The sequence below is a fragment of the Thamnophis sirtalis genome, unplaced genomic scaffold (assembly GCF_051295495.1).
Source record: "Thamnophis sirtalis isolate CommonGarterSnake01/CBP01778 unplaced genomic scaffold, rThaSir2_p1.2 scaffold_12, whole genome shotgun sequence".
In the NCBI taxonomy this organism is placed as follows: Eukaryota; Metazoa; Chordata; class Lepidosauria; order Squamata; family Natricidae; genus Thamnophis; species Thamnophis sirtalis.
This window is the reverse complement of record NW_028261392.1, coordinates 39956854-39981938: the sequence shown is the minus strand read 5'-3', so window position 1 is coordinate 39981938 and position 25085 is coordinate 39956854. Positions and strand designations below refer to the sequence as shown.

The 25085-nt window shown below is 37.5% G+C and overlaps 1 protein-coding gene across 5 annotated transcripts in view; it reads left to right on the top strand.

The window, feature by feature from the left end:
• The first annotated feature begins 7423 nt into the window (after positions 1–7423).
• Positions 7424–25085, top strand: part of LOC106543328 (arylsulfatase H-like) — a 30264-nt gene continuing 12602 nt past the window's right edge. For 2 of the 5 annotated variants that reach the window (XM_087726545.1, XM_014059319.2), the window contains exons 1-6: positions 7424–7556; positions 16495–16635; positions 19043–19164; positions 20728–20850; positions 22286–22703; positions 24770–24906. In XM_087726545.1, coding sequence (XP_087582671.1) covers positions 7519–7556; positions 16495–16635; positions 19043–19164; positions 20728–20850; positions 22286–22703; positions 24770–24906 — 979 coding nt within the window. In that variant the 5' untranslated portion in view covers positions 7424–7518. Of the gene's footprint in view, positions 7557–16494; positions 16636–19042; positions 19165–20727; positions 20851–22285; positions 22704–24769; positions 24907–25085 lie in introns of those variants that run through there. The other 3 variants (XM_014059334.2, XM_014059343.2, XM_014059351.2) reach the window with 3 other exon arrangements.

The window sequence follows — 25085 nt, the reverse complement described above, 5'->3', positions numbered from 1 at the left end:
TTCTGGTTTCATCTGAAAGGTGATTGCTGTCGTTTTCACCAATGTCTTGTGGATCACCAATCAAAAATTGGGGGGGGGGGGAAGCACTTCAAAAGTCTGCCACATATGGTAATAATCCTCTTTTCCACAATTCTAACATTTACTTGAAATGGCTGAAACCAGAAGCATCACAGCGAGAACGGCTGGGAAAATAGCGAGCTCCGTGGAGCCTCATGAAAAACCCAGCAGGCAAACTATCATCAGGAGGTCGTTGGACCAGAGCCGTCCTGAAGGGATGGTGAAGAAGGAGATGCGTTTCAAATGACCATGAGGAGCAAGGCAAGCTCCTCGGCAGGTCGGAAACAAGCTCCTCAGATTGATGGTGGTGGCCATCTTTCAATGACTGCTCTGGAGCCTGGGCAACCGGACCAAGTTTGGAGCAGAAGCAATGTTTAGACAAAGTGTTGGGACTGGAAGAAAGGCTGGCCAACCCCAGGGTAAAGAAATTTAAATTTGGAGCTTAAAAAAATTATCCAGAGTTTAAAAGCAATGGCTAATTAATGCTCAGAATACGAAGGGAGGGGGGGAACGGTAACTGTCCAAGAAGGTTTTGGCTAATATAATTGGAATTGGAGAAGTTTAAAATAACAAAAGGGAAAGACTTGGAGAAATCAGGATAAAGTCTCTGTGTTCCAATGTTATGGAACGAATTATGGTTGTGACCAGAGGTTCTACTCTATTCATGCCTTTACATACTCTATAATATCACCTCAAAATGTTGCACAGCCTTCATAAGTTTCTAATACAAATAAAATTAAATGCAACATCAAAACCATAAAAAAGTAAAATTAACCTGGCTGGAAAATCCTATGCTTGTCTTGCTATTATTACTGACACACTTGCTGCAGTATTTGATGGCTAAAAGAAAAAAAATATTGTTAAAGTGTGTATTATGTTCACTCCCATGTCTTGTCTGCTGCGTTGATTTTGAATTCATTAAAAGAGCTTATTTTACATCAAATCCCTCTCATATTATTCTCCTATGTTCAATAAACCCTAAGAGACAGCATACTATACATGAAATTCCTGTAACTGTATATTTAGTAAATTGTGGAGCTGAGTTTATCCAATTAACTCAGTTTTTGGACTTGAGTAATCACATACAATAAAGGGAATAAAACTATTTAGAATGAAGTGTAGTTGGCTATTTGTGATTAAAAGTGTCATGCAGAAACAATTATAGTTTTGATCAGGAAAATACCCTAAAAAAAAACTTTTGTTCTTTCAGGGTTTTTTTAAAATGATTTTTCCATGGCACATCACATATTGTTTTGAATAAAAAAACAGCAGCTGCACATTTTTAAAAACCTACATTATTTTAAAATGCATTAAAAAATAAAAGAAAAAAACCCAGCACACTTACCAGCAGGCAGAAACTCCAAGTCAATATTTAAACTTTCCCACCATTTTGGAGAGTCCTCCAACCTCCGTGCCCCTCCCCTCCGGAAAATCCAGGAAGTAACACTGGCGACCTCTCTAGCCATTTCCTGCAGCTCTATGGTACTAGATCATTTTTTTCTTATAAAATGAGGTAAATGCGACGGGGGGGGGGTGTCTGTTTTGTTGCTTTAACGTTTTAATATCTTCAATGAAAGTACTGAGACAGAGAGAGAGAGGGATTAGAGAAGGTGTCTTTTGTCTTGCCCCGGTTAGGATTTCTTAGGCAAATCCACTGGGCTTTCAACATGAAGCCAGAAAATCGGGACTTTTTTAAAAGGCGGAGGGACACGGGAAAAAATGTTATAAAGCGTGCTTGTCACGCTGAAATCGGTACGTCTGGTCACCCTAACTATGCTACTTTGGGACCAGATATTAAAGCTGGAAAAATTGAAAACAAGAAGAGGGACTTAATTAATTGTGGTAAAATATAAAGGTGTTAAAAGTTTGTTAAATTTGAACATGGAGTTCGGGATGTATGAAGAACTACTTGCAATGTTAAACGTTGCATGTGCAACATTAAAATGTATTAAAGAACCACAAAAACCATTGAAAAACATAGAGCAGGAAGTAGGAGAGGAACTGACAAAATGAGGAACACAAATGAGAAGCAAAAAACTAATATTGCAGAAAGAAATGCTGAAAATAAAAACCAGTTAGACAACTTTATCGAGATTTACGAGACACAGAAAGAGCAGAGAGGAAACAAGGGAAATGGTATCCAAAAAAGGAACAATTCAAAAACAAAGAGAGCAATAGTGGGAAATGAAAAAGAGAAATCCTGGGAAGGGTTACTCAAAACAATCTATCGAAGAGGGATAGAAAAGATTCAGAAGAAATGATATAATACATTTAAAAAGAAAAAAAGGGAATCTAAGAACATGAAATAAAAGAGCAACCAGAACATTGATGAAAAATGGAATATTAAAGAGAATAAGATGAACTAAGAGAAAATTGTTAGAAAAAGAAGGGATATATTAGTAGAATAAAATGAAATATGTTAACACTGTTAATGATATGTAGTTAATAAAATGTGAGGGAATTATATTAATATTGTTAACTGGATAATTAAGTAAAATGATTATTATATAAAAATTGAATTTGAAGATATATGCTACCTATAGAAAATAGAATGACAGATGGAAAATGAAATGATAGATTTGGTTTACTTCAGAAGGGGCAAAAATGATATATTTTATGTGTTAAGAAAAAATTAAGTTTAAGATGGAAATATGGGAAGAAAATAATATAGCTGAAATTGGGAATGGTAATATGATGTAAAATGAATTATGTATATGAGAGAATGTAAAAGGGGGAAAACCCTGACAAAACTTTGTTTATAAAAATAATTTAAAATGTGTAACAAAAAACAATAAACTTTATTTACAAAAAAAAATACTTGTAATGCTTTTATATATTTTTCACAGTTTCACAGGTACAATTTTATTAAATATTTTCTCTCAATTTAATGTACAGAATAAATTTAATATTTAAATGAATATTCAAAATATTCATGCCAATACTGCATTTAGTATTAATTAAATGTATTCTTTAACTCATTCAGCTTCTGTATCCTATTTTAATCACAGTATCTATATTCCTGCTATTACATGTTTGTCACTTTGCATAATTCTATTTCAGATTGATTTTTACTCCATCTTTTTCAATTTGGGTCTTTATTTGCGCATAGGGAAACCAAGCCAAATATAAATCTTTTGTACTTAATTGCACTCTAGTCTTACATATAGATTTGCCTCCTATACAGGTAGCCATCAACTTATGACCACAATTGAGCCCCACATTTATGTTATTAAGTGAGACAGTTGCCAGATGAGTTTTGCCCCATTTTAGACCTGTCTTGACACGGTTGTTAAGTGTATCACTGCAGTTGTTCAGTTAGTAACATGGTTAAGTGAATCTGCCTTCCCCATTAACTTAGCTTGTCAGAAGGTCACAAAAGGTGATCACATGTTCCTGGGACATTGCAACAGTCATAAATGTGAAACATTTGCCCAGCATCTGAATTTTGATCATGTGACTATGGGGATGGTACAACAGTTGCAAGTGTAAAAAAAAACTATCATAACTCACTTTTTTCAGTACTGTTGTAACTTCGTATGGTCAATGAATGGTTGTAGGTCAAGGAGCATGTATACATGAGCAAATCCTCACAATTTAACCATTGTGGGATAGTTGGAAGCTTGGGTTTTAATCTGAATGGAAGTACAAAATGTGAAGCTTATATCATTTTTTTTCCCTTTCTGGCACACATTAATAGAATTGTGTTAATGTTAACAATTGTGACACTTTTTTCCATTTACGATCCTTCAGAAAGTCTAGTACAGTAATCATGCTCCTCCTCTCTGATTTGGCAAGAGTACTCTTGGCCTCCTGGAGAGACAACCTTTCCACCCAAAATAAGTAACCTCAAAAAAGAAAGTGAGGATAAAGGATTTGAAAAGACAGGTGTTTCCCAGATTTCTTTCTTCCCTCAGGAAATATGTGACATCTTTTCCCAGATATTTTTCCCTCCTTAGCCAAAGTACTCTTGCCAAAATAACAAATGTACAAAAATACTGTTCTCTTCTTTCAAATAAAAGAAACAAAGGAAGTATCTGATATCTAGGGCCAATCCTGCCCCCCCTTCCTCTCTGGTTACACAGAGGTTGCAAATAAGTTACTTTAGAGCCACAGAACTAATTTGACTGGTTCTTCATGAATCAGGATTCTGAAAAGAGGACATGACCATTGACCCAATAATCAACTTTTAGAAATAGAACAGATTTATCCATTTACCCATTAATGCCCAAACCCTATTTTCTCTGAATTTAGCCTTTCTTGAAAAATACATTCACTTGAAAAGGCAGTGTGAACTCTTCCTTATATATAAAACAGGCATAAACTTCATATGAACATGTTACAGAATTATTTCAGGTAATATTTAATCAAGTTTTTAAAATGGTGCCAGTTCTGTGTTAGCTTGTCATTAGAAATGAAAAGTTTGGAGGTAATGGCAGGTAAGCCTTTCTTTGGGTAAATGTTTAATGAGTTTTTCATAGGCAAACTACTTACTTGAACAAAAGTCTCATAAAGTTATTAAAAAGACATACATAGTATTGTATCCATATCAGATTGTATTCAGATCTGAGTCCTAGTGGACAATCACTTAAGTAGCCAAAAAAGCCAATGCAATCCTAGGCTGCATTAATATAGGACAGAATCAAGATCACGTATCACTTAACAAAGTCTCAGTAAGATCACATTTGGAATACTGTGTGTAGTTTTGGTCACCACAATATAAAAAAGATGTTGAGACACAGGAAAGAGTACAGAAAACAGCAACAAGGATGATTAGGGGGCTTGAGGCTAAAAACCTATGCAGAACAGTTGTAGGAATTGGATATGTCTAGTCTGGTGAAAAGAAGGACTAATCCAAGGAAACATGAGAGCAGCGTTCCAATATTTGAGGGCTACCACAAAGATATATATATATTTTTTTAGTGATTTTATTAATATTTATAGGCCACCCTTTTCCCTGAGGGGACTCAGGGCGGCTTACATAAAATAAGGAAGGGAGGGTACAGACAATAGATGCAAAACAATACATAAAAGTAAAAATAGTAAGCAACATTCATTCATCATTCGGGTGGGGACAGATTATCCCCAGGCCTGACGGGCTAGCCAGGTCTTAAGGGCTGTGCGGAAGGTCTGGACGGTAGTGAGGGTACGAATCTCCACGGGGAGATCGTTCAAAAGGGTCGGAGCTACTGTTGAAAAGATGAGGGGGTCACCCTATTTTCTGAAGCACTAGAAGGCAAGACAAGTAACAATGAATGAAAACTAATCAAGGAGAGAAGCAACCTAGAACTAAGGAGAAATTTCCTGGCAGTGAGAACAATTAACCAGTGGAATGTCTTGCCTCCAGAAGTTGTGGGTCACTGAAGACGTTTAAGAAGAGAGTGGACAGCCACTTGTCTGAAATGGTGTAGAGTTTCATGCTTGAGCAGGGGGTTGGACTAGAAGACCTCCAAAGTTAAGGTGACCAGATTTTCAGATTGGTAAAGAGGGACACCTTTGACCGGGGGGGGGGGAGGGCTTGATTAAAAATTTTATACGGAGCAACAAAAATTTTCATATAACGCAAAAATAGTATTGTAATTTTTTTTCAACATAACTGCAATTTACAAATATAAATTGTAACTGTTGCCAAACATCAAAATTTTGATCACATGACCATGAGGATGCTGCAATGGTCACTAAGTGTGAAAATGGTCGCTAAGTGTGAAAAATGGTCATCAGTCACTTTTTTCAATGCCATTGTAACTTTGGTCACTATACCACCTTTCTTGCCACAGTTCTTAAGTGAATAACTGCAGCTGATAAGTTAGTAACATAAGTGAATCTGGTTTCCCCATTTGACTTTGTCAAAAGGTGATTATATGGCCCCAGGACACTGAAACCATTATAAATACGAATATGTTGCCAAACATCAAAATTTTGATCGTGTGACCATGAGGATGCTGCAATGGTCGCTAAGTGTGAAAATGGTCACTAAGTGTGAAAAATGGGCATCAGTCACTTTTTTCAATGCCATTGTAACTTTGGTCACTATACCACATTTCTTGCCACAGTTCTTAAGTGAATAACTGCAGCTGGTATTTTGTATTTTGGATAGAATCTTTTTTTAAATAGTCTAAGACAAATTAAAAAAAGAATCCACACAGAATAAATTGAAGTAAAACATTTCAAACTATTCCACACAGAATAAATTGAAGTAAAATTATTTTTAAAAATTCTATGCACAATATATTTCAAAGTATTGTGCATAGAATTTTTAAAAATGGTTTTACTTCAATTTATTTTGGATAAATTTAAAAAAAGAATCCATACAGAATAAAACTTTAAAAAAATCCTATGCACAATAAATAAAATATTATTTTAAAGAACATCAAAAAATGCCCCGGGACACGGGAAAAATTGTTATAAATCGTGACTGTCCCGCTGAAATCGGGATGCCTGGTCACCTTATCCAAGGTCCCTTCTAACTATTATTCTTGCTATGTTCTATAGTTTTTCCTCTGGTCCATTGACTAGGGGGCGCTGTCCTCATTCCTGATTGGTTACCTGTTTGACAGCGGGTATATATAAAGAGCTGTAAAACAGGGCTCAGCTGTTGACAGTTAGCTGAGATGCACGAATTGTGCAGTGCCGCGTTTGGCAACCTGTTACCATTAAAGCTGTTAGCTTTCTGAAGTCCTGGCTCGCCTCCATTTGTCCACCCGTATTCTCCCAGCTAGAACAATTCTATGTTACTATATTCTATGTTCTTAAAAAGAGTTGGAACTTAAACTAAACATTTTCCTCTGTGTTTCTTGCTCTTGTTCAATTAAAGCCTAAATCAGAATACAGAAAAAATTAAGGAAAGCTATATAGGAAATGTTTGTTCCAATGAAAAATTCAGAACAAACAATTAAACAAATAAGACTAAGCAGAAGATTTGTGTATCTGTGTATGTGCGTGCGTGCATACTCGTACTGCATACTCGAGCCTGCATTGAATCCTGGTAGTTGCCAGAGGAAGTTCCTGTAGTTTTCTTTGCTTTCCAGAGCTGAGAGAGAGAGGAACAGGCCCAAAGTCACCTAGCTGGCTTTATACATAAAGTGGGACTATAATTCATGATCTTATTATTTTTAGCCTTATGTTTTAACCACTAGACCAAATTGGCAGTCAGCAAGTTACCGTATCAAACTCTAGTTAAGAATAAACCAAAAATATGTTGGCAGACTCAAATCAACTGTACACATCAGCCAGTGCCTCTGCTTTCCCCTGCCAACAATCTCAATCAGAAAAAAACTAAGGTGAATATTTGGCTTTTAAACTTCTTGCCAATGAATGAAGTATGCTGTCCACAGAGATTTGTGTCAGTTTTATAACATTGTCATTAAATCACAGCCTATAAAGTAATCCAAGGGCGGGGAAAGTGATTTTAAAATAGGATGAAAGGACGTCCTGAAATCCCTTCCAGTTCTGCCTCTTCAACAAATGAAGCTGTTTAACAAGTTCAGTGGAGGAAATGCCAGGTAAGAGAAGCCGTAACAAGTTTGCTTCTGATACTCATTTTGAAATATCCTTTTACCACAGGACTGCTTGATTCTTTAGCTGTTATTTCTAGCTGTTTTTGTAATTATGTCTATGAGTATTTTTTCATATAATGGTGGCTTTGAGTGTCCTTGTAGATAATGATACGTAAGAACTGTAGGTTGGGTTGACAATTAACTTTCTAAGGCTTTTATATTCACCCAACTAGCCATAAATGCAGCTCAAAAGACTTTACATCTTCATAAACAGGGACAGGATTATTGTGGAATTTAATTATCTGAGAAAAGTAGGCAGTTTTTCAGCAATCTGGGGTTGGGACCTAAGACTGAAAAGCTGAATTCTTAAACAATGATTTTATAAGTGATAAGTTTAGCATATTGTGAGAATGATTAGGTTATGATTCAACAGACAATGATATCTCGGTGCAAAGTCTTTGCCTGCCAAAGATCAAATTCTGGTGCAATTTATTTAATTGCATAGCAACATTAACAATAGCAATAGCAGTTAGACTTATATACTGCTTCATAGGGCTTTCAGCCCTCTCTAAGCAGTTTACAGAGTCAGCATATTGCCCCCAACAACAATCCGGGTCCTCATTTTACCCACCTCGGAAGGATGGAAAGCTGAGTCAACCCTGAGCCGGTGAGATTTGAACAGCCAAACTGCAGAACTGCAGTCAGCTGAAGTAGCCTGCAGTGCTGCATTTAACCACTGCGCCACCTCGGCTCTTATTGTTATACAAATGACTGAGTAAGGAAATTCTGTGGTCCTAAAACTGCTGCCAATTATCTAAAAATAAGGTCTGATGCCAATTTTCTTTGAGTTAGTCAGGGAGGAACATAGCAATTCTGTAAGAAAAAATAAATTTATTATAATGAATTATTTTTTGTAATAGTATGAAATATAAGGCATTTTGTTTGGGAAATATTTTAAGTTTGTAATAAAAGGAAGGGAAAGAAGGAAGATGGGGTAATCAGATGGTCTTCCCATTCTCTGCCAGAAATCAAAGTATTCATTGCTGCTACTTTCTTCTCCTTCTCCATATGTTTTCTTTTTCATTCCCATGTCATTTTTACCCTTTTCTTTCTCATTTTCATGACTATCAATTCTTCTAGAAGAGCCAAGGTGGCGCAGTGGTTAGAGTGCAGTACTGCAGCCACTTCAGCTGACTGCTAGTTCTGCAGCTCGGCGGTTCAAATCTCACCGGCTCAGGGTTGACTCAGCCTTACATCCTTCCGAGGTGGTTAAAATGAGGACCCAGATTGTGGGGGCGATATGCTGACTCTGTAAACCACTTAGAGAGGGCTGAAAGCCCTATGAAGTGGTATATAAATCTAACTGCTATTGCTATTCTACAGTCCTTGTTTAAAGTTTTATTACTACATTTCATGATATTTTTATTAAATTTATATATTTTATTTTAAACAGCCAGCTTTAAGTTGGCTTCTTAAATAAGAACAATCCCTTTTTGTAATGTTGATATTACTTTTCTAATATAATTCTAAAATAATTAGAATCAAGTGTATAATTATATATCTACATTCATTCATTCATTACAATAATTTTACTATATTTTGGAATGTCAGGAATCGGAGACTTATACCTAAGAAATTAAAACAGAAAAAGAAGAAAAGAAATACAGCTTCTTCCCAAATAAAACTTTTATTTATACTTACAAGAAACTGGGTGGATCAGATTTATATCAGTAGAAACATTATTAATAAGAAATCAACTGAATATAGATTATTGATGTGTATTTATTGAATTTGATAATGTTTTATAGTCAAATGGATATAAACCAGACATTTTGCATAAATGTTTTGCAAATCCTATTCACCACAAATGGTCTATAAAATTTGGGTAGTGTGTTTCATATAGTTTTGTAGCCACCAATAGACTTCCAAGAAAAACTGCTTACAGAATTGTAGTAATATCTGATATTCATACATTTGATTTGATTAATCTATAAAGACAACTAAATATAATAGAATGTATTGTAAAAAGATCTTCATGGCACATATTCTTATCAGAATGTTTAAAAATGTATCTATACTATAGTACAATTGACTGAAAATTGATCAATAGTATATTATTAGAATATCTGACCTTGCTATATTACTATTAATTAATTATATTTGTACATTCTCAAGCTCTCAACAAATAAAAGTTCACAAATAAAAAAACATTAAAACCAAATAAAAATGAATAAAAATAAAGAATAGAAGATGGCAAAGATGACCCCCCCCCCCAAAAAAAAAGAAATGGTGAAAAATCTGCACAATTCAATTAGGTGAGGCACTCTTGCCAAAGGTTTGTCAGTAAAGCAGACCCTTTGAAACACCAGCAAGAGGAGGGCCATTCAAATCTCAGGGGAAACATTCCAATAAGTGCTATAGAGGAGGTACATTTCTGGGGACCTGATAGATGGCATTGTTTAATCAAAAGAACCCAGAGTCCATCAACCCTACCAGTTCAAATTGGCCAGGTAGATACTATGGGAGACAGGCAGCCCCTCAAATAACTAAGCCTAATACCATATAGGACTTCATAGGTAATGACCAGCACCTTGAGTCATGTTCAGAAGCAATGGTGATACATGGTAGTCCTCACGTAAGTGCAAATGGGGAAGGAGAGGCTGGATGAGTCACACGCAGGCCACTCTCACCCCAGCTCTGCAATAGCAAAAAACATTGTAGTATGTCACAGTAGGTCACATGACGGAATCAAGTTTTATACCTGTGGGATGGGCAATTCTATTACTAAGCGATGCAGTCATTACATGAGGTTTACATAACCATGCCAGACTTATTATATCATTCAAGTAAATGAGGACAGATACGATATTGTTGCCAATACAGAAACTTGATGGGATGAAACCCACAAATGGAACATAGAACTAGGAGCATTTAAATTATTTAAAAGAAATAGACCAAATAAAAGAGGAGGTGGAATTGCACTATATATAAGGAATAACTACATTTGTACAGAAATAGAGCACAACAATGATGAGAACTATCTTGAATGCATTTGGGTCAATATTAAAGGTTGGGAGGGGAATGACATTGCCATAGGTCTATACTACAGGCCACCCAACCAAGCAGAGGAAGTAGATGAACTTTTTGCTAGTCAGCTAACTAAGGTATGTAGGAAGCACACCACAATAGTAATGGGGTATTTTAACTACCCTGACATCAACTTGGAAACAAACTTTGCACCAAGTGGAAGATCCAACAAGTTCCTAATGAACCTAGCAGACAACTTGGTTTCCCAAAAAGTAGAGAAGGGAACAAGGGGATCAGTCATATTGGACTTAATTCTCAGTAACAGAGAGGAAATGATAGCAGGAATGAAGCCACAGGAACCCTGGGGGCAAATGACCATGCAATATTGGAAGTCAACATTATGCAAACACAAGTAGTAGAACAAAGTCAAACTAGAGTCTTGGGCTTTAAGAGAACTAATTTCAATAAACTTAGAGAGAGCTTGGGAAGAATTCCATGGATGAGAATCCTCAAGGGGAAAACAACTCAAGAAGCTTGGGAAATTTTGAAAAATTAGATTACAAAAGCCCAGACTAGCATAATACCAATGAAGAAGAAAAATAACAGCTCCCAAAAGAAACCAGCATGGCTGCATAGAGAACGCTCTGACAAATTGAAAGACAAAAAAGATAAGTATAAAAAGTGGAAAGAGGGGGACATAATTAAGGCAGAATATCAGCAAATAGCCAAAGCCTGTAAAGATGAAGTGAGGAAAGCTAAGGCTCACGATGAAGAAAGGCTTGCCACAAAAGTAAAAAATAACAAAAAAAGTTTCTTCCATCATGTTAAAAACAACAAAAAAGTTAAGGAAACAATTTGTCCATTGCTGGGAGAAAGTGGCAAGAAGGTGACAAGCAACAGGGAGAAAGCAGAACTATTTAACTCATTTTTTGCATCTGTTTTTACACAAAGGGATAAAACAGTCCAACCTATCAAAAACAGCACCACAAAAATCAGATTAGGAACACAAGCTGAAATAGGGAAGAAAATGATAAGTGAGCACCTGTCTACCCTAGATGAGTTCAAAGCACCAGGACTGGATGGATCCAGGGTTCTGAAGGAACTGGCAGACGAGATCTCAGAACCACTGAACTATATCTTTCAGAAATCCTGGAGCACTGCCAGAGGACTGGAAAAGAGCTAATGTAGTTCCCATCTTCAAAAAAGGGAAAAAAATAGATCCAGGAAACTAACAGACCTATCAGCCTGACCTCAATACCAGGGAAGGTTTTGGAAAAAATAATCAAGCAACGAATTAGTGAACACCTAGAAGTAAACAAAGTAATAGCCAAAAGCCAACATGGGTTTGTCAAAAACAGATCATGTCAGGCTAATCTTATTGCATTCTTTGACAAAGTGACAAAATTAGTGGACCAGAGGAATGCCGTCGATATAGTTTACTTGGATTTCAGTAAGGCATTTGATTAGGTAGACCATAACCTACTATAGATAAAGTAGAAGAATGTGGGTTAGACAACATCACAACCAGATGGATTCATAACTGGCTGACCAACCACACTCAAAGTGTAGTCCTCAATGGAACTGCATCTACATGGAGGGAAGTATGCAGTGGAGTACCCCAAGGCTCTGTTTTAAGCCCAGTACTCTTCAACATCTTCATCAATGATTTGGATGAGGGAATAAATGGGGAACTCATCAAATTTGCAGATGATACCAAGCTGGCAGGAATAGCCAACACTCCAGAAGATAGGCTTAAGATACAGAAGGATCTTGACAAACTTGAATATTGGGCACTATCTAATAAAATGAAATTCAGTGGTGAAAAGAGTAAGGTTCTATATTTAGGCAAGAAAAACGAAATGCACAGGTACAGTATAGGTGGTATCTTGCTCAATAGTAGTAACTGTGAGAGGGATCTTGGAGTCCTAGTGGACAACCATTTAAATATGAGCCAGCAGTGTTCAGCAGCTGCCAAAAAAGCCAACACATTTCTAGGCTACATAAACAGGGGGATAGAATCAAGATCACATGAAGTGTTAATACCACTTTATAATGCCTTGGTAAGGTCACATTTGGAATACTGCATTCAGTTTTGGTCACCACGAAAGAGAATGAAGATAATGTATAACTATATTTTCAATGTGACAAGAGAGAAAAATAACTAAATACATGGGAAATAATTGACTGCCTTTTTTAATAATTTTAAATATTTTACAAATACATTTAAATTAAATGACATATAGTCTTAATGTATACCTGCCTACTTTTTGGAATACTGTCCCCAGCATGCATTCAAAGTCCTCTATCTGAAATGCACACCAATTCTAAAATTTCAAAATGGTTTTTATAGCTTTTCTGAGCATGCCTCAGTTTGCACAACCAATATGTAGATCTTGTAATGTCTGGGACCATGTTTGATTCTTACACGGGAAATTGATCATTTTGATGAAAGTAATGAATTTGGCCAAGATGGTAAAACTGGTCGTTTTAAATTGAGAGAAGAATTTATCTAGTTTTGCTTCTACGTGGAAACACTTTTGTACTTTGCTCTCAAAAAAGTAAATTTTGACTTTAGGTTTTGAACATTAGTATGACTGTTGTTACAGAAATGTCTTGAAATACTCAAGAAATTAAGGCAAAAAGTGGGCTGTAGCCTTTTTTGAACCCTGCTAGATTGAAAAAAAAAAGTCAGAAGTCACTATTTTTCCCTTTCTTTTTCTCTGCATCTCTCTTTTTTCTCTTTACTTTTTCTATTTTTCATACAAAAATATTTGTATTGTATAGGATTGCATCTTATAACAATCTTTAATAAATATTAGATAAGTAATAGAAGCAGGTATGGTAAACCAGAATGGAATTTAAGATCACGGTGGAATTTAAGATGGCATTCATAACTGTCACAAATGAATGTGAATATACGTGTCCCAGGATAATGTTGCAAGATCCAGTCTGGGTTGGTCATTGGGACCAGAGGTTTTGTCTTCTGAGCTTTCGGACTTGTGCTAGAGCCCATCTTCAGGAACTTCTCTCTAGCAGAAGTGTGCTGTTCTCTGTGTGGTATTTATATGGTCCCTGTTGTATGTGGCTTTTTAGATGTTGGCTGGGATGTGTTGATGGCTGGCTTTTAAGACATTAGCTGTCTTTGCTTATGCTGCCCAGCCCTCACCTTCTAAGTACTTGATAGGCTGGTGATAAATCAGCATTCTTCTTGACTGACAAGGGGCCTGTTTCCCAGGCTTCAATCAGTTCCTTGGCTGTGACTTTTATCTTCTCCAAAATACAGTTCACAGTGGAGGACCAAACAGCTAGGCAATTACCATTTTAGATGTACTTGTCAACAGACAAAAGGGTGGAAGTCTAGAAACCACAGTTTATCCCAAGGCCATAAAAATTCCACGCATTCTGAATTTCAATAGCAACCATCCATTGTCACACAAAAAGAGTTGCATCAGAATACTGTATTGCAGGGTGAGAACCCACTGTAGTACCCAGCAAGCCAAACAGCTGGAGAGCAGGAACAATTCAAGCAGAATGGTACCCACAATCATTTGTCACAAGATGCTGCGCAATATGGAGGAGAGGAAGAAACAAGGTACAAGACCAACCACACATCACATCTTGCCATACATCAAAGACTTTTCAGAAGCTGTAGAACGCAGCCTCTGAGATCTGCAAATGGTCATCGCACACCACCCAGAGCTACCATACAAGAACAAATTGTGCATTGCAAAGATTGGAGGTGGCAGATGCTTCCAATGTAATCTACCAAATCCACTGTGACTGTCCCTGTGACTATGTAAGGACAGATGGGGAGGAAGCTCACCACCAAACTACAAAAGAACGCAAGCAAGCGGTCAGACAAGGAGACCCAAACTCATTGGTAGCCTCACACTACCATGAACAAAGACACACATTAATTTTGCAGCTACTAAGATTGTTGGATGAGCAGACACAAAAATAGCTAGGGAAAGGATTAAAGCCTGGGAAACAAGCCCATCATCAGTCAACAGGAGTGCTGATTTACTATCAGTCTATCAAGTACTTAGAAGACAAGGGTGGGCAGCACAAGCAAATGACAGCTAATGACGTAAAAGCCAGCCATCAACACACCCCAATTTCTGAGTCCTCAATTTGCAACTGGTCCTAAAGTCCTTGACTTACGACTGACAGCCAGCAACAGCTCAGCCATGCCTGATTAGCTAAGGTGCGGCTGGCTGAGCGCAGGCTGTCTAAGCATTCCTATTGGTCACCCTGTTTGACAACTCTAGTATAAATAGCTGTCAAGCAGCGCGAGGTGCTGAATCTCTGTACATAGTTTGTTGTTGCCATTCTACCGAATAAAGAGCTGCTCTTCTTACCTCAGCTGCCTCACGCCTCTTCAATTAATAATGAATCTAACACTGGCGATGAAGTTGGGATGCTGAAGGTTCCAGCCTGAACAGCTATGAGAAAAGGAAACTCAATTAATTTCATTTCCGTCTACCAAGCAAAAAAAAATTTTTTACCTTAACTCCACAACAGCTATGACTTTGCTGCCGCCTTTTGCACCCTTCGGGACTGCTGGAGAGTCCTGGGCTGGTTTCTTAGAGTGTTTTGAGTGTTCCTTGTCACAAATAATAATCACCAATTACCCTCAGACCGCAAATGCAGCTTTTTCTTAAACTCATGTTAAGATGTTTAACACAGCTAGAGCTCTCACTTCACCTTTGGCCATGTACGAGCTCAACTGGGACACTAATCAGCAAGCTGAGAAACCACTATGCCCCGATGCCATCTAGAATAGCCTGACAGTATGCTTCCAGGTAGTGCGTACAAAAAGACACTGAGACTGTAAGCCAATTCTTACAGTCTCTCCGAACAGCGGCTATTCAATGTGAATTCATCGACCTTGACGATTCCTTGGTCGAGTAGTTCGTCTGCGGGGTTCGCAATCTCCACCTGAAGCGGAGAGTGCTCGCCCAAGCAGACATCACCCTACAGCAGGCGGTGGAGGAAGCTACAGCCACCGAGCTTTCTGAACAATCAACAGCTGAGATGCACCGCTACCAACAACCGCTTGCTCCTCCCCAGAGAACCTGCCTCATTGATGAGCTGGTTCCCCTGGACTACCTGGAGGAGGACCAGGTAGACCGCCTCCATGCTCTACCCAGATGGCTGCTGCCTCAATCGGCCAGTCGTACCGCTGCAACTGCCTCTTTGGGCTGCGGGCAACCATGCCCGCTCCGCTTGTCCCTTTAAGGCTGCTATTTGCCGCCGGTGTGCTAAGAAGGGCCATCTCGCCCAGGTATGCTGTGCCACCCTGCCACCTGCGCCTCAACCCAAGTACCAGCCACTACTTCAGCCTTACAGTCAGCCGGCGCAACCGCACCTACAACAGCAACGCCGCCAGCAGCAGCAAAAGGACAACTGCTACACCATAATTAGGAATCCACCTGCAGTGTTGGTCACCAAGGCATAGGCTGACTCCAAAAAATCACCGTGTCTCTGCTGGTCGAAGGGTTGCCCTGCACCATGGAGGTGGACTCAGGATCCTCCCACTCCCTCCTCTCCTGGACCCCGCTGACCAAGTTGTGCCCGGCTGTCTCCTGTGACCAGCTGACCTGATACGACCCTAAAAGACTACCAGGGGACTCCAATCAACATATAAAAATCAACTTACAACAGGCACTATAAATACCATACAGAGGCAGCACACACTCTGCTAGAGAGAAGTTCCCTGAAGATGGTCCATTTTCTGATTAAGAAAGGAGGCAACCAAAAGTTGAAGAAGCTACAACATTTCAAAAAAACTTTAGCATCAGAAGGTCTTTCATTCTGTATCTGATTGTATTAAAGAAATCCTCTATCTGTGACAATTGTGGGACATTTCTTTTTTGAAAATTCTAAACTACTGGTAATATTGCTCTTATTTTTACAGTTGTTCTCCAACTGTTTTGCTTGTTTCCATCTTATTTTCTCAAACCTGGGTAACCAGCATGTCAAAACCTAACATTTTGATCCTAATGGCAGACGATCTTGGAACTGGTGATTTGGGATGCTTTGGAAATGAAACTATGAGGTATATGTTACAAATTTATCTTTTTAAAACTAGGTTTAAAATAGTTTTTTAAACACTGTTCAAGAATAATGCACTAATTTCTAATTGGGGTATAATAAGAAAGCTAAATAAAGTGACAGGAAGATGTTGTCTATCAGTGCAAAATATCTAAGAAGCCATATAAAGAATACATATACAGTTAGGACTACAATATGAATCATAAATGCCTTGTACATGGCTCAGTGACATCACATGCATCATGATTATTACATAAGCATGCAGGTACCTAGGATATAAATAGATATTTCAATTTAGAAGAGTGGTCTCTTGTATTACTATGCCTGTTCACTTAGAAAAAAACAAAAATAGAAGATACACAACACAAAGCCTTTAAGAAAAATCCGTAGGTCATTCTTGTAGTCAAATTTTAGCCAAACAAGGCAAGAATTTTCATTAAAATTTGATAAAAGAAATCATAGTAATTTGACTAAGTTATCCAATTATGCCTTTCCAGCAGACTTCAAAATGAACATTAGTTTTCATAAGGTATCAGATTCCCAGGCAATTCCATTCAATTTTGCCCTCTAGTGGCAACAGCAATTGCTGAGTAACATCTGACTTGCAAAGCTAAATCAGCCACACAACATCTTTGAGTTGAGGGAGAAAAAAGAAATTATATTTCTGTCTAACCCCTTTCTTTCTAAACATCATGTCTCCTTTGTGTGGCAGAGAGACAGTCATCCACTGATGAGTCCTCACAGCCTTGACATATGCAACCCAGATGCATGCAGGTGATTTATGAATGTACATGCAATGCATTTGGTTCCATATGAGCCAAAGTAGCTTCTATCTTGCAGAAATTCATATTCAATGCAGTATCTGACACCATGGATATATGGAAAGGGAGGGTTTCTCAGGAATGTTTATATGGTAAGTGCTTGGAATTAATAACAACTAAAGAGGAAAGATAGAATTGATTCAAATTCATCTTACCATATAGTTAATTACAGTTAAATTAGCAACAAGTTAAATAAAATCAATAATTTCTAGTGTTAATTTTATATAAACCTTAATTGTATATGATAGTTTAATTGTATTTGGCAATTTTGCCCCTTTAGCAATGACTAACTGCAAAAGAAGGATTGCTTTGATAGCTACAACCCTAGAAAACTGTTTTGAGATCAGCATTTCTTACCTTTTTAATGAAGAACCTAGACAATTGCTACTTTGTTTTTCCCCTTCTGTCCCTCCATGCTTTCTTCACAGTAATTCACTGGCTAGAGAAAATGATATTTAAGACATTTTGAAAACAATTGTGCTATCACAATCCAATCTCTTAGGGCTTGAAAAGCTTTATCAGGGAGTAAAGAACTACAGAGCTACAAAACATGAGATTCACATTGAATGGTAGATGCTCTGGACTGGGGGTGTCAAACTGGCGGCCCACCCAAACACATCACATGCAGGCCACGGACACCCCAGCTCTGTGAAGGGGGGAAAAATTACAAAACATCATGTGACAGCAACATGGCACTGCTGGTTTGACACCTGTGCTCTGGACTAAGAATCTAGAAAGAAATAGGCATCAGAAACACCTGCCCCAAACACTGCTCCAACAAGAAATCAACAAAGCTATGATCTCCTACATCAACCCTTCCCCCTCCCCAGATACTATGAATACCTGTGTGTCAAATAAAAAATACCAAGTCTTCTGCTGAACAATTAAGGATGTGAAAAGAGCAAATTTAGCTAATCCAGAAGCTCTGGGTACTATCTCATTTAAGATAGTACCTCCTCCGTCCGGTAATGAACGCAGACACAGGTTTAGCTGTTTGCCACTCTTTATTCACAGCAATCCTGTTGGCTGAAAGCCCAAACACGACTCACTGGCAAGAAGTTGGCAGCAACCCAGACTCCAACAGACACGGGAACACAAGGCAGAACAGACAAGGAGTTCTCCAGATTACTACGAACGGTTGTGTCCTGCAAAAGGACTCCTCTCAAAGTCTCTTCTTATATACTCTCTTGGAAGGGGCCAAGCCACAACCACCTGGCCTTGATTATCTCTTATGAGTCTGTCTCCATAACTGCTGCCTCCGTTTCTCTGCCCTATGTTGCCTGGCATCAGGGACAAACTCCCTTTGATCTTCCCCACTGCTCCATGCCTCAGGCGCCTCCTGGTGGCCAACCAGCCTTTCTGGTCATTGCTCTGAGTCTGAACCCTGCCCAGGGTCCTCCACATCTTCCATAGCAGACTCATAGGGGTCCTCGCTATTGGAGTCCATCGGCAGCTCCAATGGCTCCTGCTGGGCCTCAACAGTAGTTTAGGCCTTATTCTGAAAAGAAGCATTAATGTTTTCCTTTGTTAGGATTCTTGAAAACAAGACAGACAATTCTATTTGTGTATCATTTTCGCTCTCCTTTTTAGGACACCAAATATCGATCAGCTGGCAAAAGAAGGGGTAAAACTTACTCAGCATATTAGTGCATCATCTCTTTGTACTCCAAGCAGATCTGCTTTCCTGACTGGTAGATATCCCATCAGATCAGGTTGGTAGATTTTTGTGAAGATAGCAGACAAGAATGTTGATTTGCTGTGGATATACTATTCTGCTGTTCAAAATTGTATTAGATGGAAAGAGTAGCCAGACCTTCATATTGCAGATTAAATATATTTACTGTATAACTAATAAGGGTATTTTTTTTTAAAAAAAAGATTACTCCCTAGAAAGAACTACAGTACATGCCATTTAGCGTTAGGAAAAGGACATGCAGACTTAGTATCAATTCACAAAGATTAAATGCTAATGGGCAACAGATGGGCAACAGATGAACAATGCTGTGTCCTAGCTGTACATCTATATTTTATTTGTATCCTAATTCTGTTACTTGTCAAGAAGCACAAGTTTATGGCAGGTCTTACTCATATGCTATACTATACTATACTTATTCATATGCTTTTAAGAAGAGATTGGACATTTTATGAAGTGGTATGGTTTCCTGCTTGAGCAGGGTTAGACTAGAAGACCTCTAAGGTCCCTGTACTGTTCATGGTTCCTGTGTGAAAAGTCTGAACTCAAGGTAGTATATTAATCTCCAAAATCAGGCTGAAGTCTTATTAGGGACACACTTCTATGTCCTCCATGTTAATACAATGGGAGAAGCAGATTTAAGAAATGCCAAGCTACCTTCCCCTGCCAATTTTTACTGATTACATGAAAGAAAGAAAGCATAGCTTGATATTTAAAATGGATTGTAAGATGAACTGTTTTGCCTCTGGTGAACACTACAAAGTTCATATGGCAGTGATGTATAGTATCATTTCAACATCTATGTATACTGTTGTATACTATTTATACAGATTCATCCCCTATTCAGAATTGATACTTGCTCTCTCTCAGGTTGTCTCAGCTTGGTCTCCAAAGTTTTGGTCTTCTGCCTTCTTGCCAGAGCCTCTTTGCCAACTGATCTGCCCACCCTGGTCCCAATCTTCACCACCTGATCAATTGCCAGGATTGGTTCTATTCATCTGGCTGGCTAGGCAGATGTCCCCCTTCTTCCCTCACCACACCATGAGGAAAAGGACAACCAACCCAGACAGAAGAAGTATGCAAATCTTCAGTCAAGGGTATATGATAAATTGCATTCCCCTGCGAGACCCTTCAAACAAGCTCCATCTTCCTTTGCCACTCAACTCTATTAATTATCTTCTATGAGAAAGCCTTTCTTTGTTGAACAAAGTTAAGTCCTACTGTCAGCTTTTGCTTATTAGCTGACTGTAACAAAGGGTTTGGAAGTCTTGTCTGTGATGGAATTACACAACAGCATGGCCTCCTGTAGCCTGTCACATCACTCTTACTTACACTACACTCACCAAAGATTTTCCTTCTTTACTTCCCAATGAATAGAAATGTTGGAGAGTTTCTGAAGGCTAGAATGGATATTCAGTTTGGTGGTCTTTGCTAAAGTTTGCAAAACTGTTTTCACAGGTTTGTCAAAGGCTTTAAGAGCATGTTGTTGTTTTTAAATAAATCATTCCTCCAACATGGATTGTATTTCTAATTCTGGGAAGGACAAAGAGGGCATTCATTTATTCTCCTGTTGATATTTTAGGCATGGCAGCTACAACTGAGAGGCGTGTCAAGGCTGGGCCTGGTACCACAGGAGGGCTGCCTACAAATGAAACCACATTTGCTACCTTATTACAGCAGCAAGGTTACACTACTGGCATAATAGGTAATATGAATTTTTCTCTATGTGTATTCATAATGGCAGGTCTCAGGGTTCAACCTCAATTCAGATTTTAATTCCTTTCTCCAAGTTTTTCAGATGAAAGAATAATATTTCAGGATAGAATAAGCTATATTTCTTTGGACCCTTACAGCTTTTACTCTTCATTTTTGAAAGTATAAAACTACGCTTCCTATTCTTATTCCAAACTTTAAACCAAAAAAATATACATATTTTAGGTTAATCATATCAAAGTAACATACATTTTATTGACCCCAAAGCAAAATGCATAATAACACTAACTATTTTAGGCATAATATGTTATAATCTTGTCTTTTCATTCCTAGCAGCAAGAATACAATTGTAACAGAATACAAGACTGGTTAGTGAAATAACCAGATTGCTGCAAAAAAACCCACTCTTTTGCTGGCCCAATGCTAGGTTGGTTCTGCTTCCATGTGTTTTCTAGAGTTGAAAAGTCAGGATTCATGGTTTTTATATTTTAAATAATTCATTTCTAACCAGGCACAAAACTGGGCATGTTCACTAGGGGGAAAATTGCATGGAACTCAGTAAGATTTCTACTTGGGTCTGAACTGACTTACACCAGACTGGAGAACATGGATCTCAATTAAGAGATCTGGATTTGAGTTGCCAGCATCATTTAGAATTGGCTCTATTAGCTGTAAATGATAGGAATAATATTTCTACAAATGATCTCTAATTCACTACATTATTTTTTTCTATTCTTGAGCCTAGGTCCTTTATGGTAAATGGTTCTCAAATTGATTATTAATCCTTGTACATAAATGTTGAATCTATTTTTGCTGAGCTGTTATCAATCATTTTTTTAATAAAAAATTTATTAGTTTTATTACAAACAAAAACTCACACACACACACAAAGCATCATCTGTCATTACATCTTGTAGAAAGCGTATCCATTGGTCACAGGTACATTTCGTGCGTTCTGTCCACAATCACATATATTCCATTCAGTCTAAATTGTACATGTTAAAAATTTATATATTTTACTATCACCATATCACAGTTTTCATTTGGTTAAGATTTCAAAAACACAGCCACCTGTTGGCATTTTTTCCCCTTCCCCCAGTTCCAGTCAATATGCCATATCTCTATATCTTTATAACATGTTCTAAAAAAAAAATAAAAAAAATAAAGTCAATTAGTAGGACATCTTATATTTCCTCTCTCTAGCATATCTTTGTTATTATTATAGTTAACTAAGGGTTTACATTTTTCTCTCCTCTTCTCTCCACAAACACAAAAAGCAACGATCTCTGAAGAACAATCTATTAATATATGTTAACGAAATGACCATTTAAAATCTAAGACAATCTAAAGAAAGAAGAAATAAAAATATTGACATTTCTAATTAATAATCACCAAAGTATCAATCATTTCTGTGTTTGTATTTTCAGGAAAATGGCATCAGGGTTTGAACTGTGAATCCCGCAATGACCACTGCCACCATCCCTTAAACAATGGCTTTGATTATTTCTATGGTGACCCTTTCACTCTTGTGAACGATTGTCTAAGTTGGGAATATTCAGAGCTTGAGCCAGGAAATAAGAATCCATATTATGTTCAAATAGTTGCCGTTTTGCTGTTAACTCTTCTGGTTGGAAAAATTATTGGTTTGGTTTCTTTGAAATGGAAAATAGTTTTCATCATTATATTGTGTGGAATTTTCTATATTACCTACACTTTTGTGCATTATTTATTTCGGAAATCCTGGAACTGTCTGATGTTCAGAAATCATGAAATCGTTCAACAACCACTGAAACTAGAGGATGCGGCTTTTAGGATAGTGAGGGAAGCTGTCTCGTTTATTGAAAGGTAACTAATATCAAACTTCAGTAGACTATTCTCACAATATTGAACATATGCTTGTTTCCATCCATCCATCTATTCATTTGTTTGTTTATACATTCATTAATTCATTCAGTATATAAATCTGCCTATCTCAAAAAAGTGATTCATAGAATCATAGAATCAATTAAGAAACTGCAGTCACAACTTACAAACATAATACTAAAGATTAAATACATATAACAGGTGAGAAAAATATCACAATCCATAGATATTAAATATAACAAGAAATGTGATCCTTCACACACTTGGGACCCCAGGCACATAACCGGGTCCCCAAGGCCTTACAAAAGGCCAACAGAACCAGGCCACCCTACTCTCTGAAGTGAGGATGTTTCAGAGGGCAGGCACAATGGCAGAAAAACCACACTTCCTGGTCCCAGCGAGCTGATATTCCTTGGTTGACAGAACTTGGATCATGCAATTTGCAGACTGGATTGGACTGGGAGAAAAAACTGGGAGAAAATACCATGGGTAATCTCTCAAGCCATGAAGGGCTTTAAAGATGACAAATAGCACCTTGAATTTCAGCAGAAAGATATTGACAACTCACAAACCAGTGGGACTACATATGCTGAGTAACTGACACCATTTACTACTCCTACAGCAGCTGAAGATTTCAAATGTTCTTTAAGGGCACTAACACCACTGCCCATTGCAGTAATTCAGACAGGAGATTTCAAGGGCATGAGTGACAGTGAGCCGAGCCACTATTGATGCTATTTTCGTTGCTCCATGTGGAAGAAAATTCAAAATGTGCCCTGTAGATATCTTGCCACAAGTACCATACCCCCGCTATTTCAATTCAGGATCACAAATATCCATATTAACTAATCCACTACCCAAACTATCTAAGATTGTTTTGGCAATTCTTCTTTAAAACACTGACACTGCTACCCAAAAACAATAATGGAGCCGGTGGTCTTAGATTCTCTGGTTTTATGCATTAACACGTATGGATCGTCTTGATTTCTGTGCACAATTTTAACCAGGTTGGCTACAAAATAAGGTATTTAAAATAGCTCCATGAATAATATTAATGAAAGTAAACATACACGTCCCAGGATAATGTTGCAGGATGCAATCTGAATCAGTCACCAGGACCAAAGGTCTATTTTTCCAAGCTTTCAGACTCAGGCTGGAGCCCACCCTGAGTCTGAAAGTTTAGAAGAATAAACCTCCTGGTCCTGGTGACGAACTCAGATTGGATCCTGATAATATTAATAACCATGAAAACCGTATATTAATAATACCATACTTTTCAAACAGCAGCACCCAACAAACTACCATAGTCTTTGCATTTTTGCATATTCCTGAAAGCCGAACATTTCTTGATAAGACAGAGATAGGTCCTGTATATAGATCTCTCTAGACCCAGATTTTGCTATGGGGAAATTAGTTTTGATGTAATATTAAGGATCAAATGCTTTAACAAATATATTGGTACACTTTGACTAAAGATGTTGGTATAGGTATAGATGTTTATCTATACCTGTAACAAGGATTAAATTGAATTTGAAATATGGCTTTATCTTGCACTTTCCATGGGAAAAAAGATATGGAAAACCTATAATCTTTATCTGTGCAAATGTAGTCATAAGTTATGTATTACATAAATTTAGTTTGAATCAGAATCAGCAATGAGAATAATTAATGCTTAGTTTAAGTTTTTATTAGTTCCTCCACAGCAAGGATGGATCCCTATGGTTATGTGAACAAAATTCAGACACTTGGCAATTGGCTCATATTTATGATGGTTGCAGTGGCCCATGGTCATGTGGTAACCTTTTGTGACAAACAAAGTCAATGAGAAAACAAGATTAACATAACAATTCTATTATTAACTTAACAACTGCAGTGATTCACTTAACAGTTGTGGAAAAGAAGGTCATAAAATGGGGCAAAATTCCCTTAACAACTGTCTTGCTTAGCAATGAAAATTTTGGGCTCCATTGTGATCATAAGTTGAGGACTACCTATACCTTTAACGGAAACAGTGAGGTGATTTAGTTTATCTTTGTTTTTTTTTCCAGAAACAAAAAAAGGCCATTCCTTCTTTTTGTTTCATTCTTACATGTCCACACACCATGTTATAGCACTAGTCTGTTCCATGGAACAAGCAAGCATGGCTTATATGGAGACAATGTTGAGGAGATGGATTGGATGGTTGGTGAGTATTTAAAATTGTTAACTTTCTTCAATCCCTTTTCTTTTTATTGATCTTCAACGTCTTTACCATAGCCAATTGTTTTTAGTTTTGTACCTTAACTGCCAATAATTAGGGACAAAATATATAATTCCTCTTCTATACATGATTTTTAAGAAAAAATGTTTTTGTATAATGTTCCA